At 36.9% G+C, this 15,723-nt stretch overlaps 1 protein-coding gene and 1 long non-coding RNA gene across 2 annotated transcripts; both read left to right on the top strand.

Annotated features, from left to right (window-relative positions):
- The first annotated feature begins 1,328 nt into the window (after positions 1–1,328).
- On the top strand, positions 1,329–2,729 carry LOC145232901 (uncharacterized). The gene is made up of 4 exons (XR_013860947.1): positions 1,329–1,647; positions 1,711–1,864; positions 2,232–2,321; positions 2,573–2,729. It is a non-coding gene; the product is annotated as an uncharacterized LOC145232901 (long non-coding RNA).
- Positions 2,730–7,574: 4,845 nt separating this feature from the next.
- Positions 7,575–10,276, top strand: LOC145234467 (uncharacterized). Its single transcript, XM_080099196.1, has 5 exons — positions 7,575–7,597; positions 7,951–8,118; positions 8,411–8,508; positions 8,737–8,840; positions 9,369–10,276. The coding sequence occupies exons 1-5, from the start codon at positions 7,575–7,577 to the stop codon at positions 9,501–9,503; spliced, it is 528 nt and encodes a 175-aa protein (XP_079955322.1). The 3' UTR covers positions 9,504–10,276.
- Positions 10,277–15,723: the final 5,447 nt, after the last annotated feature.

The raw sequence follows: 15,723 nt of genomic DNA, 5'->3' as shown, positions 1-15,723 counted from the left end.
AAAATACTGATGCAGAACCAACTGTCTTTTGAAATTTATATTTTGCAATAACAAAGGCTTCTTAAAACACAGCACTTTAAAACGAGTGCAACACATTTCGTTTTCATGTTTTTTTATCTGGTAAAATTGAGGAAAAACTACTTTGTTTTTGACCTACCAGTAACCACACCAGTTGCTGTTTTCTTTACTTGTCCTACTTTACAGAGTTTACAGGCGGATCACAGCAATTCGCGGTCTATAGGAACTCAAATACAGAAATACCCGTTCTTGTTAGCACTTCTTTGTACCTTTGTAATTATTTTGTCTCTTATGTTCAGGAACCGTTTCGTCCAAATACGAGCATAGTGTTTTGCCTGTTGCACTTCATTGCTTACTGGTCGTAAATCCAAACATACAAGATTGGTAATCATTTTACCCCCGAGGTTCCTCACTTTAAATGGAGACAGGGGTTCTAAACTAAAGGTGGCACACCCCAAGTGGGGGCAATTACAAGCATAAACATTTTATTATTTAACTAATTCCATGAGACAAATGCTAAACGTGTGAAACTAATCAGTTTTATTCTCGTTCGCCAATGGAAAACAATTTATTCAAGAAAATACCTAACAGGGAACTTGTGTAGCCTGTAAAGAATACATCTTGGTGCAGAAGTTTCAACAACCCGAAACAGATATAGCAAGTTTATTGAACGAATATGGCTTACCAAAAACACGGCACTTTATACACAATGCGATGAGAATAGAGTAAAATTCTACCACAGGCAGAAACAGGTTATTGGTTTACAAAACCTTACATATAAGCAACCCTGTACAGGTTAAATGGTACTCGTTTCGATAACTTCGAAACTTTGTGGCAAAAAGTTAGTTTTGTCGCTTTTTGTTACATTTCCTCGTCAGACAAGTCTCCCGACGGTGGTAATATGGAGAGATTCTCTATTAACAGAGACGTTTTGACAAAAAGTGATGTAAATATTATCTTTGTGATGGATATAAAATCCTACAGCAACATTAGGACTTAAAGGGCCCCGGCAGCGGCGATGTGACTTTTTCTACATTTTAGATATTTAGAATTGCCAAAATTCAGGGATTCCGAATCACTAATTTTTTTTGTCCTATGATTTGTCGTTTTCGAGATATTCAATCAAACAATGAGCTCTCGAGCGACACCTTGGTTTGATATGTGGCAGCGATTGTTACGTCACCTCGTACCAACTTCTAACAATGGCGTTGATCAGCTGTTGTCTTTATTGCTTGTTTTAGCTTTGATTCGTACATTTTTCTATTGTTTACAACTGATAAAATTAACGTAGATAGTTGACAGTTAAGCAATAAATAACAAATGTTTGCATTAAAAGGTAGGTGTTTTGTTGTTGACAAAAGGTATTTTCCACGTAACAGAATTATTGTAGGTGTTTATGTACTAACTATGTGATAATGGAGGAGAGAAAATCATGCGTTTGCTGCCATGAAATTAGTAAGTGCAACAGCAGTTAGCCAAGTTCAACGAATATTCTGAGTCGAATCTGCTTTGTATAAAAGCACATCTTGAATTTGAATCTATATGTCTCAACGTGTATGTATTAGAAGCAGCATGTTATCGATTTAAACGTCAATTGGGAAATCATGATGAGGGTAACACCTGTCACGAGTAAGTTTTACTATACTAACTACTAACATGCAATATGCCACCAGCAACCTCTATGCATTTCAGATATACTGCCTACAGAAAATTTGTTGAATGGTGCTGGGGAAGACTTCAGAGTTACGTTGCCAGACTGACAGCCACTTGTCAACTATAAGTTGTGAATTCCCTTGTGACGTTGCTGCACAACAATACATGTGGCTGCATAAGCTTTTCACCTAAGGTCCCAACTCTTTGCAACATGCTTTGGTAGAAAGTGCTGTCAGTTTCTTTTGGATTTCTAAATTCGAAACCATAAACACAAATATTCTGGTGTATGCTCATCTTTTATTTCTATCATACTTGTAGCTACATGCCAAACATGTTTTGTTTGTGACGATTCTTCACAAATGTATTTAATGATTTGTGGATGCCTCAGTCACAAAGGCTTTAATAAACAATCATTTGCTTGTGATGTTTTCAATGCATCCCAAGAATCCTTCTTTTTCCATATCATTGCTGTTTGCCTCTTATTTGCTCTAGAAAATATTATGAAATTACCATCTGAATACCTGAACAAGGTTAATAGCAACAATTTTATTGTTTCAAAGATCCATCATCCATCATTGTGTATGTACCAAATTTAGCTGTGTGTCCTGGGAAATCTGCAGTTAAATTACTTCTGGTACACCATTTAAGAGGTAAATAAGTTTTCCTTTACACACAATGTATTTTGGTTCATAGCTTAGATTGGGTGGTTCCCTACATGAAAATGTATTGATATTATCACACCTTTTTTTCATAACCACACTTTTTTGTTATTTTCAAGTAAATGGCATGACAACAAACTAAATTAGTATAACATATTGGTAATATTAAAGACTATAATGTTAAATGAGATTATGTCAGAAAACAATTAACTAAAGCATACCATATGCTACTTTTCTTGCAGCTGCTCTCAATGCCATTTCTTGCTGAAGAAGACTGTTCTAATGAATACATGGAATGGCATTTGGCTTTAACACCAGAACTTTTGCCATACCCCTGTCATACTGCATTTTATTTGTGAAACATTCATCTGTGAAATGTAGGCTACAAAGAACAATGTATTTCGTTGGTCTCTTCCATTTTTTTCACGTTAACAAATTTAAGCCAAGCAGACCGCAATCGCTTTGGAAAGCGAAAAAGTGTGATATTGCTGGCCTTTTGATTTCCTCTTGAATTGCAACCATACAAAGAACACACTGCAGGCATTTTTGCACACTTGAGTATAAAAATGAAAACATTTAAACATCAAAATACCTAAACTGACTAACATAAATGGCGTCGCAGAACGCTAACAAGCTCCAAACCAAGTTGGTACGAGGTGACGTCACATGACGTTTGAGCTAAGTGACAAAATATCCGCAAGGTGTCAGTGTTTTTAGATTTAAAACATTTGACTAGTAACTTCGATTTTTGTGGTTTTAAACCTGAAATCGTGTTTATAAAAATACGACAAACAACATATTAAAAAATATTTTTCCGGTGCCGGGGCTCTTTAAGGCAGGGATTATTTGCCATGTACCGTGAAGAAATTCCCATGCCAATCCTTACGCTCCACGGCACCGAACCCTAAACCCAACACATTCCAGCCATGAAAATAGCTGCTCGCTACGGTCGAAGTATATTACATGATGTTTTGCTATTGTTGTGAAGTCATGTGGAACCAACATTTTCCACTTGGGCGTTTGGTTCCGCATTTTCTAAGCCTATTAGTGTACGACGTTAAACCGACCTGTTATGGGTATATTTCCATATTTCCATATAACTCCACAAAAAAAGAAAAATAGAACACAAGAAAACAAAAGCGGAAAACAAGAAGTAAAAGAAGAACGTGAAAATAAATCTGGCTAAGCAAAACAAACAAACATTATCTAACACAAAAAACATATAATAATAACTTAGAATCTTAGATAAATAAAGTTACTGTGAAAAACAAGTACATAACCAAACTAAGTGAACACCGTTTAACGTTACAGTTATACCTCTGTTCACAATAATGTTAAAAAAAACAACGAACATCGCGTATTGCAGTTACAAATATTGTAGTTAATAAACTAAGTTAAAGTCCGACTAAGGACTAAGCTCAGACAACCAGTATCTCAGACAGTCAAAAGCTTAAAGTGTAAAATATTTTTAGCAAAAGATACGTTTGTAATAAAAATTACGACGTCAACTAGACTAGACCAACCCATACACAGATATCAACCATTAGCAGCAGTTAATCCAATGGGGTTTGCTCTTAAATTACCAGACATATCCAAATAACATTTTCAAAAATGCTTTGATGGTTATAATGCGACCACAGATAGGCAGAATGTGAAAAACTTTGCAAACAAAACGTATATTTTACAAAACATACATCAACAGAAAAGTAACATATCAAAAATATAAAACACAAAATAATGACCAAACATCGGTCAACAAGTAGCGATTCACATACTGTGAATCGGGTCTAGTGTTTTTTTAGAACTAGATTTTGCATTGCAAATAGGGTACACTCCTTGATGAGAATACCCGTTTGCAGGATAAGTGCCACAGGAGGCTCTTTTAGATATAGAGCACCTGGTTGCAGAACAAGTGCCACAGGAGGCTCTTTTAGATGAAGAATACCTGGTTGCAGGACAAGTGCCACAGGAGGCTCTTTTAGATGAAGAGTACCTGGTTGCACAACAAGTGCCACATGGGGCTTTTTTAGATAAAGAGTACCTGTTGCACAAAAAGTGCCACAGGAGGCTCTTTTAGATGAGAATACCTGGTTGCAGGACAAGTGCCACAGGAGGCTCTTTTAGATGAAGAGTACCTGGTTGCACAACAAGTGCCACATGGGGCTTTTTTAGATAAAGAGTACCTGTTGCACAAAAAGTGCCACAGGAGGCTCTTTTAGATGAGAATACCTGGTTGCAGGACAAGTACCACAGGAAGCTCTTTCGGATAAAGAGTACCTAGTACAAGACAGGTGCCACAGGAAGCTCTTTTAGACAAAGAGTACCTGCTTGCACGACAAGTGCGCCATAGGAGGCTCGTTTAGATGAGAATACCTGGTTGCACGAGACGTACTAAACCAAGACATCTTCTTATACCTGACGAATATCTCACATTTCATCGTCAGACAAATCTCCCGACGGTGATACCGTCAAGGCAAAATCTAAAATCAAAAAAGGTTCCGGCATAAAGTAAAGTAAATATTACGTCTGTAATAGATAAGTCCTACAGCAAAAATTGGAGTTTAGACAGGCATTATTTGCCCTGTATCATAAAGAAATTACTAATCCTTGTGTTGTACGGCACCAACCCCTAAACCCAACACATTCCAGCCATGAACATAGCTGGTCGCTACGGTCGAATTATACCATATAATATTTCGCTATCGCTGTGAAGTCATGTGGAACAAAAATTTTCCACTTGGGCGTTTGGTTCCGCATTTTCTAATCCTTTTAGTGTACGGTGTAGAGCCGACCTGAAATGGGCATATTTCCATTTCGTTGTCCGTTTGCAAATGGACACGAATTGCTGTGACGCGGTCGATCCAATTCCAAGTCTGTTGTAACGTTGCAGCTGAAAAATGGCAACATGAAAAAATTGAAACAAATAATGTACAGCAACTCAAAGTAGTGAAACACATAACTTGATATACCGTAAACAATACGCTTGCTTCATGTAGATGTATGTGTATTGGCTACACTTTTTTATTACAGATTTTACCAGCTATCATAATTTTTCGCTAATTGTACACTGTTCTATAGAACCTCCATAAGTCGTTTTACGACAAAGAATCTGTCTTCTTATTTCAATATTACTTGCTTCAAGTGCTTTTTATTCCCACCTGAAACAGCGCACGTGGCTTCCTGATCTTGTGCACAGATACCAACCAGCAGCAGCTAATTCAATGGAATTTGCTCTCAAGCATTCAGGCAAAGTGCGGAAAGTACTAAGCCTGTAAATTTCACTTTTCGGATTTCCAACTCCATTGTTGTGACCTCCTGTCACCCTGAACAAACAAAACATGTTAAATTTTAGTATTGAACACTGAAGATAAACTTATTAGGCGTCCCAATAAAACTCTTTAGTTACTTTTTCTGCTAAAATCCAGCCACCTTTGTTGCGAAATTCTGAAGCGAATATTGTACTGTTGCAATATTTACATTTATAGAGAACGACGTAGTATCAACTAAAAAATTCCAATTTAGGGCTACATTTAAGCACCTAATTATCACTGAGCGTTCGGCTTTGAAACATTTCTGTCATACCCCGTTTACCGTTATGCTGTAGTTAACATTAAATGCGATCAAAAAGATATTAGTGCGTTTTTTTAATTGGGTTGCGTTGAAAAAATTATTATCAGTCGAACGGTTTACCGCGATATTGAAAGCAACTTTAATTGATACAAATCACAGTACGTCAGGGCCATTGAAGGCGCTATACCGAATGCATAGACGCTTCAGGGCTGATCCCAGTTATGAATTTATGTTTTTAATTGATACAACTTAGTATTTGTATACTGTACACGCCCTGCTTAGAAAAAAGTAGCACCTTCGTAAGTCTACAATATTCATGACAGTTTAAAAAGGCTTTTAACTACTTTATTCTTAATTTACCTGTTCATTTCTTGACCAGACATCGCTGCTACCTGGTGGTATACACGACGTGAGGAACTCAAAAGAGCAGACCCAAAGGGTGTTGACGCTACTTGTACATTTGTAAAGACTTTTTTCCTTGTGTTCAGAAACCGTGTCGCCTAAATACAGGTATACAAGTTTTTGTGTTCGGCCTGTCCCGATTGATTGCTCACTGCGTCATAGCGCATACTGGTCGTGTGGTAAATGAAAGATTCGTGCATTTCAACCGATTTTTTAGGATACCGAAAGCAAAAATATTTAAATTTACGCGGCGGTATATACACATATTTTACAGCAACTCAATACTTAAACAATTCCTACATAAGTTCCTTAACATTAAGTTTAATCTGATTTCCAAGGGTCAAACCTTATTTTTTGAACTACCTTTACTGACAGTGGTGCCCCCAAATAGGCTTAATTAATGGCACATCTTAACCCCTGCAAAATCATACAGGTTTTTCAGCAAGAAGATAAAAGCTAATATCTGAGTATAAAACATTGCAACGTTTTGACAATTATTGGCTATCTCCTTGCTGAGAATATTTAGTATCGTGATTTTTGTACCGACTTACAGGGTTTCAATTTCAAACCGTGCGAATCCCAAAATGAGGGAAGAACTACTAACACTGGAATTTGGTCTGCGTCCGGTTTGGTAGGTGGCGCAACGGAGCATAGGCGTTTATGGTGCTTACTCAGCAAACCCAAATTGCTAAATCAGCACCATAAAAGCCTATGCTCCATTGCGCCACCTACCAGAACTTCCCAGACCGGGCGCAAGCCAAAGTCCAGTGTTAGTAGCTCTACCCAAAATATGTACAGGATGATAGTTTTTAAAATGTAGGGCGTGTCAAAAAGGACAATTAATGTACTATTGCGCGGTGCACAGCCAAACTTTATTCGAGTTTGATCAGACCAGATCAAAAATACGTAGAAATAAAGTTTAACGAAACTGGTCCTTAAACCAGGGGTAGTTTGCTCGAACTTGGACAAAACCTCATTTTACCTCCCTGTGTGTGACAATGTTGCAAGAGATCATTTAATATGCAATTTTGTAAATGCGGTAGCACACCGCTACAGTACAAGTGCTACTGCTCATTAGCCTAATATTTTATATTTGTAATACGTTAGTTTTGTAACACCCTATAGGTAACCGGTTCTGTGCCCATATTTGGGTGACACGGTTCATGGTTTAAGAGAAAAAAACTTACGGCAACTGCACAAAAGAGAGCCAACACCTCTTGAGGTTTGCTCTTTTTGAGTTTATAGCATCGTGTATACCGCCAGGTAGCAGCGATGTCTTGTCAGGAAAATAACAGGTAAATGCAAAATGTATTAGTTTGCAGTGATTGTTTTTACTTAGGTGAATTGCTACTTTTTGTTTGATTTGCATTGCAAGTTTGCAGAAGTTTATTGATTACACAATTACTGTAAAAGGTGTTTTGTAAAGTTTTTTTAGATGCTGTGCATTGCATAATGTTTGGGAATAATAGTTTCAGCATTAGCGTATTGTATATAACTGTTGTAACCACAAATCACTGTCAACGGCTCAGTTTGGCCTAAGTTTTGTGGGTCATTATACTCCTTAACGACCCTAACAATGTAAAGCATCGAAAAATTGCAAATGTGTTTTTTTCCAATCTCAATGGTGTTCATTATTGTATTGTTTCAGAGGGACAACATGTCATTTTACCAATGCGATTCGAAATCCGAAAAGCGAAATTACAAGGTTGAGTACTTTTCTCACACTGCCTTGCAACATAAAAGTGGACGCCATTGAATTAGCTGCTGCTGGTTGGTATCTGTACACAAGATCTGGAAGTAACTTGCGCTGTTTTAGGTGGGATTTACAATTTTTTAACATTGCAAAGTTAACAACATGTATTTTAACATTGCAATGCAAGGTGTTCTTGTTGTCAAACATGTTTATAAAAGCCTACTGTTCAAAAAGGCAAAGCCAACGGAATGTTTGAGACTAGACAGCCATACCAGCTGCTGAAATTATTTTGAAATGGCTGGCGTGTTTTATATATTGTATGCCACCTAACTTAAGAACCGTACATAATGTAAAATGGGCGTATTGCAAATGTAGTGTACAACATAGTAACTTTTTATTTGCTAATTTGTTTTAGTTGCAACGTAACTACAGACTTGACACAGGATCGCCTACTTCACAGCAATTCGTGCCGATTCTTTAATGGTCAAGAAAGTGGAAACATTCCTATAAAAGGTTAATTTACAATACAATACAAAATTTAGTACATCAAAACAATATGTTAGATGAGGGTTTTGGAAAAGTTAAAATCTCAAACGTTGTACTGTTTACAAGTTTTAGTAAGGTATAAAGGCATGCGTTCCTGCTAGGCAACAGTTAATGATAAACTAACGCCCACGCACAAACGTCAGAAGCGGCTGTAGGCGTTTTGTAATGGAAAAATTTTGTGCGCATGTCTGGCAGGATGGCGTAATCGGATGATCTGTGGCGCAATACCTCGTGACTCTAACAACTCAACTGTGACGGCTGCTTTTTGCTGGTCTGCAATGGCTTGCAGTTGCAATGTTGTAAGTGTTGGTGCACTTAGTACCTAAGTACAGTTTTTACAGTTCCTTGTCAGATACAAAAAGCAAACAGTTTCATTTGTACAAGATTTTTAAACGTTTGACGATATATTCCAAATTTCCAACCAAGTGGTGTGTTTTAAAAGTACACTACAAAACGTTTTAGAACTAGCATACTCATAAACATTTAGTAACGTTGTCGAAATAATGTTTTATTTAATCCAGTGCAATTTGCTAATATGTAGAATGTTTTGTTTTTTTAAAAGACTTGTTTCCAGATAGGCATGATGTTTCGAATTTTATTATGCATTTGCAATGGTCTTATGCAATTGATAAAAACTAACTTGTTCTTAAACACACAAAATTTGAAACAAAGAACTGTCAGTTGTGGTCCATGGCAAAGGCGTTTAGGTTTAGGCCGCTTTTGTTGCGTAGTCGTATGGCAGTTGATGACATTCTTTCACATGATTGTTACGTCGTATTTTATGACAATAGCGGTTGTGTGTTATCGAACTGTTTCTTTGTTTGTAGAATGTCTCTCGAGAATACCACCATCGGGAGACGTATCTGATGAGGAAATGTGATGATTCACAACCTTTTATTTCCAATCAAGTTAAGTACAAATTGCTCATCAAAAAAGTTAACTGCACAGACTGCGTGAGATGAACTTCTACAGTTTTGGATGTACTTCCTCTATATTCAAACCTGTAGAATTTCGTTTTGAACGCATGTTTTGTACAGTTGTCTTTTTTGACCAGCAACTTGTGCTTAACTTGATTGGAACCATGTCAAGTTTCGAAGTTGTCGAAACGGGGTCCATTTAACCTGTGTTAGGTTGATATTCTGTTAGGTTTTGTAAACCATTGTCACTTGTTACTACCTATGGTAGAGTTATACTGTATGTTCGTCTTATTGTGTCAAAGTGCCATGTTACCGTATAAACAATCCATGTTGAAAAAAACTGATTAATTTTCTGTATAAACTACTTGTTCCCTGATGCACAAAAATGCTTGTTGGAAGTGTTAAGTTGATGAACTGGTTGGTAAAATCACTTGCTTTGTTTAGTTTAAAGTTTTTGAGCCAATTAATAATTGCACTGCTTACAACAACAAAAAACGACTAAAGATCTCCAATAAAAGTCTTTGTTTTGTATGCTTTATGAAATTGTGTGACGTCAGACACACTAGCCAAAACCTGATTTTCGGATTTCTCCAAAACGTAAGGGTTTGTCGGGCGCCCTGTACTTGATTCTAATTACTTACGATTTCCCTTCGAGGTGCAGGCTTTTGTTGAAATTGAACAATGTTACAAGAGGAAAGCGCTTTGATGGACAGATGGAGTCACAACGTAACATGATTTTATTATGATTTTAAAAATATCAATGTTTTATGTTGTTTTGTTTATTTACCTCACAAGAGACTTTACGTTGATGTCACAAACTGCTCATTACTTGATTGAACGCTTTGTTAAACACAAGCAGTATTTTTTCAAACAAACTATTACACGATAAACAATTATTAGTTAATGGGATCCGCCATGAAAAGGTTGTACAAACCAGCGATCACGGCATACTAATAGTCAATATATGTGAGTGCGCCATTGTCGCTGGTCTGCATGAATCGTTCGGGCAGATCTTTAAAATCTTGTTCGTCATCAAACTGACGAACTCATGTTGCGTAGCTGGCATAGGCAGGCAACGGTGCTTCTGTATGACTTGCCTTTCGAGGTGCTTACACGTACACCACCGAGTCTGTGTAGCTCAGTTGGCAGAGCGCAAGTTCCGAAATAGCTTCTGTTGTAGGTTCAAATCCAACCACAGGCTAGATTTCTTAGGTCTTTTTCCCGTTACATAGCAATGCTTGGGAGACCGGCTTTAATCGGTATGGTGGCTTCAATTGGCCTGGCGTTCTATGATTTTTCAAACAAAATGAAAAAAAATTTGGATTAAATGGAGCTTAAATACTAGAAACGTTTCTTATTGGGTAAATATTTGTAGATTCGAATCGCGTTTCAAACAGCTTCCGCAACCGAATAAAACTAGGTTGAAACAAAAGATGTCCATCCAGTCTTCTAGTGTTTTTTATTACTGTCAGTAAACCAAAAAATAAAATGCGAAAAGTAATGTGTGTTTAATAGCACATACAAAAAGATGGCATGGACACATGTAACAATGGACACAAAACCTTAATTTATAATAATTTTATACACAAAACCTTAGCACAAACAAACAAAAAAATAACCGAATATCGGTCAACTATTTTAGATTCACATACTGCGAATCAGGCATAGGTTTGTTTTTTTCCAAATATAGATTATTTATATTATCATTAATTTGTTAATCTATCTCCTGTAGGAGCAATGCTTGTTTGTGGAATAACTATTTCAGTTTGAGTCAATATCGCAATATCTCCAGAAGGAGCAATGCATCTTAGTTGGTTTGGGACCATATTTTGGTCATCTGAATGATCTCCCGAAGGTGTAGTGCTTGGTTGCACCAGTCGAACCATGGCTACGGGAGCATACACGTAAGGTATATTACATAATTCCAAAACAACTAACTGGTCTGGAACATCATTTGACGACTAAACACTAATAAGCGAGCTCGAGGCCCATCTGTGCTGTCTCGACACCGGGTGCCTGGAAAAATAATTAGTCTTTATAAAAAAAAAACAATAGACTAAAAGTCACCATAAAAAGGCCTTTGAAGGCATTTTTGCTTTCTAAGTCTTCTTCACTGACGATAATTTGATGGTTACTGGTGCCTAAACGAACACATCTTTTTAGCAGCCATTATCTTCCTAATTTGTTTGCGTTTTTTTTTAATCTTGGCTGTTCCAGGAATCGAAATGTATTTTTGTATTGTTTTGAGGCACGGTTGTGTTTGATCAACCCTATTGTTAAGCCTAATATTTTGCGCACTGTGTTTAGGATTAATGATTAACCTAAATGTTACAGCAAACGTAGGTTGTCAGTCTGATTTTGTGGCATCCAAAGGTATATTGATTACGTGACAGCGTCACATGACCCAAAGGTGGAGCCACTAAATGGATGTTGGTGAACCTGTATTTAAACAAACGAACATATGACAACGACAAACATTTTGATGTCCTGCTGATATAATTTTGAAAACACATGGAAACTCACTGTACAAACATTTTGTTACCTTGACAAAACGACTGGACAAATTGCCAAAGATTTTGTTTAGTTTTACATTTAATGGGTGGCTATAATTCAATTCAATTCAATTCAATTCGATGGTTTATTTTTACCCTATAAGGTGCAAATAATAGTTTCAATCTAAATTTAAAACAATACATTTGCATGCCAACGTATAAAACTAGAGAAAACATACCTGATACAGCAAATAACCCGACTAGTACCAGCTAAATTACTATTATTGTTTCTTATGTTTGAATTTGGATTATTAATTTGAATATTCATCGTTTGGTTATTTTCGTTTCGGTGATTTTCAACCATTTGGTTGTTTTGAGAACCGGGGTCAAATCTGTGACAAAAATAAATTCATGTAACTTGTCATAAAAGTAAAAAAAAGTTATTAATCAGAGTAAAACTCAATCAGAACGCAACCTATTTTAAATGTTTTAAACAACAAGCATGAAACAAAGATTTAGGTTATACAAGTTATATCATTCATATCAAATAAATTAGTAATAAAGAACCATGAGCATTACAAACAAATTAAAGAAAAGAGTCATACGCCAGTGTTTTAAACTTACCGAATTGCTTCCTGTTGAGGCATTGCCGCTACTGCGAGCTCTGTGGTAGCCGAACATAGCGTTTTATGCCGAACTTCCTTGTTTGTGTTTAATCTCGTGGGAGGCAACTCCTGTCCATATATTTGGTAGTGTGTACGTGATAACGTTAAGGGCAAGTTGGAACATGATACAAGTCACGTAGAAAACGTCATGTTTGCTACTTTTATAGGCTGCGATGGTTTCGAAAAGCATGTTAAAGAAACTCACGGTGCGTCACATTCACTTCCTCATGAGCTCCCGCAACATGACGCCTGATAATACGGTGTAGCTGCAGCACGTTGTACCACCATCCACCAAATGTGCCCGATACTTGTTTGGCCCTCCATAACATTTTAACGTTGCGCAGCTATTTTCGGCTTGGTGATTGTTTTAGTCCAATTGTGTCGCTGTGTGCTCTTTCACCAACGAAATAAACTCAACTCCACTCAACTAATTTTCAGAGCCATTTTTGTATAGCTTCGCCACAAAATACATGTAAGCATGACAGCGGTACAAATTTGGTTTAATTTTGTTGGTTACAAAAACACTCATCACATGAAATTCGAAAATTTGGTGGTAAATTTTTATTGTTTAAAGTGCACCCTGAACAAGATTACACACTTTTGTGAGCCACTGTTAGCTTGTAAATGTTGAACCCACAGACCTTAACATTCAACAAACACTTCAACTTAGCAAAAGTAGTTTAGATCAACACAGTCAGTATTTTTAATGATAACGGATTTACATGACAACACAGCGAAAACTTGTACCCAGACACAATAGGTTTCGTTGCTAGGTAACTTTCAACTTTCATAAACAGTGCAAATAAAGTGAGATGGTGCAGTAATACCGTGCAAACAAATGGAGTCGGTAAATAGTAGTTGTCGGTCCCCGAAAGTCACGTAGGCTGGTGCCAGGCCTCGGGGATAAGCTTTAAGCATATCATCGTTGCATAAAAGGACATCTTGACTTTTGTGTGTCGAAAGGACATCTTATTACCAGGCATAGACTTGAAACAAACCAAAGGCTGCAAAACATTGAAAAAAAATCCGGCTTTGTGTGGGTTCTGGCTTTTAACCCCGTTTAAACCGGTTTCTACCGGAATCGGAAACACCACGCTTTGACCTGATTTTTAAAATAAAAAGGGGGTTTTGGGGGGTTCATCGGAATATTTCAGGTTCAAACTGGTTTTGGCCGGTTTCTACGTCCTATCGAACTTTCAAACTGGTGTAAACTTTCTTGTGATTTCTATTTCGGTAGGATGCAAGCGACCAGCAACGGTCGTTTCTGATTACAAAATTAGAGTCGAAACCCTTTTTTATTTTAACAACTTTAGTTCATTTAACATGCCAAACAACAACACTCTCATTGGAAGAATAATGGCAGTGTTAAGCCAACTATTGCCACCAAAAAGGGGTTTAGAAAAGAGGTAGAATTGGACACAACCAACACTAAACAGCTCAAAATTACCATGAATGACAAACAAAAAACTAAGTTTGCTGTACAATACAGACAAAAAGATAACATCAAAACGGACACAAAACATTTTTGCTCAAATAAAATACATTTTGCGTTAAACACGAAGTAGTAACCGAATTTCGGTTAGCAAGTTACGATTCGGATTTTTCGAAACAGTCTAGTTACTAGACTCTAGTATTTTATTTTCAGTCATGTAAAAAGGAGCAGTGTTAAATAGGGAAAAAATGCATTTTCTCATCAGGTAATCAGATAAATTTCGTGATTCGAATCACGATAAAAACAGTTTCCAAAACCGACTAAAACAACGTGGCAAAACAGATGTCCATCGAGGTATTTATTACTGTCACTAAACCAACAAATAAAATGTGAAATAAATGTGCGTTTAACAACATATACAAAAATAGCCTAGACATATGTAACAATGGACACAAAAACCTCATAATAATTTCATACTCAAAAACTTAAATAAAAATGCAAATATAACCGAATATCGGTCAACAAATTGCAATTCACATACTGCGAATCAGGGCTATGGGGTTTTCCAAAATATTGGTTATTTACAATGTCCTTAGTGTGTCATCTGTTGTATCTCCTGTAGGAGCAATACCTGTTTGTGGAATAACTATTTCCGTTTCAGTCAATATCGCAATATCCCCAGAAGGAGCAATGCATCTTTGTAGGTTTGGGACCATATCTTGGTCCTCTGAACCATCTCCCGAAGGAGTAGTGCCTGGTTGCAGCATTCGAACCATGGCTACGGGTACATTTACGAGAGGACGAATCAACAATTCCAAACTTGCTAACTGGTCTGGAATGTCATCTGACGGATGCATATTTGTCAGCGAGCCAGAGGCCCAACTGTACTGTCTCGACATCGGGTGTCTGGAAAAATAATTTATAGAGTTTATAAATGGGAAACAATGCTAAACTGCTAAAGCCTTTTTGTTTTCTTAGTCTAATTCACTGAGGATAGTCTGATGGTAACTGGTGCCTAAAAGAACACACCTTTTTAGCAGACAATATCTTCTCAATTTGTTTGCAGTTTTATTAATCTCGACTGTTTTAGGCAGCAAAAAGAAAGTAGTAAAGGAGATATATTTTTGTGTTGTTGTAAGGCACGGTTATGTTTGATCAACCCTGTTGTCAAGCCTATTATTTTGTGCATTGTCATTAGGATTGATGATTAACCTAAATGTTACAGCAAACATAGGTTGTCGCAACCAAGGGTATACTGACCACGTGACAACGTCACATGACTCAGATGGGGCCACAAAATGGATATTGATGGGCCGGTGTTTGAACAAACGTACATATGAAAAGACAAACACTTTGAGTTCCTGCTGATATATATCTAAAACACTCTGACTGTACAAAACTTTTTTTATCTTAACCACTGGACAAAATTGCCGAAGGTTTTGTTGAATTTTACATATAAGTGGTGGCTAATGTGCAAGTAAAAGTTGCAATCTCAATTTACACAATACTTTTGCCTGTCAACGTAGAAAACTAGAGCCAACATACCTGACACAGCAAATAAATCGACTAGTAGCAGCTAAATTTCTTTCATTGTTTCTTATGTTTGAATTGGGATTAATAATTTGAATATTCATCATTTGGTTATCTTCGTTTCGGGGATTTTCAGCCATTTGGTT

Source organism: Phallusia mammillata, chromosome 6, assembly GCF_965637545.1.
Source record: "Phallusia mammillata chromosome 6, kaPhaMamm4.hap1.1, whole genome shotgun sequence".
NCBI lineage: Eukaryota > Metazoa > Chordata > Ascidiacea > Phlebobranchia > Ascidiidae > Phallusia > Phallusia mammillata.
Note: the sequence above shows the minus strand (reverse complement) of the source record. Positions and strands in the feature narration are given on the sequence as shown.

Coding starts and splice junctions, on each gene's coding strand:
- LOC145234467 (XM_080099196.1), top strand. CDS start 7,575: ATGTCTTGTCAGGAAAATAACAG. Junction 7,598..7,950: donor TCTTGTCAGGAAAATAACAG/GTAAATGCAAAA, acceptor GTATTGTTTCAG/AGGGACAACATGTCATTTTA. Junction 8,841..9,368: donor TGGCTTGCAGTTGCAATGTT/GTAAGTGTTGGT, acceptor CTTTGTTTGTAG/AATGTCTCTCGAGAATACCA.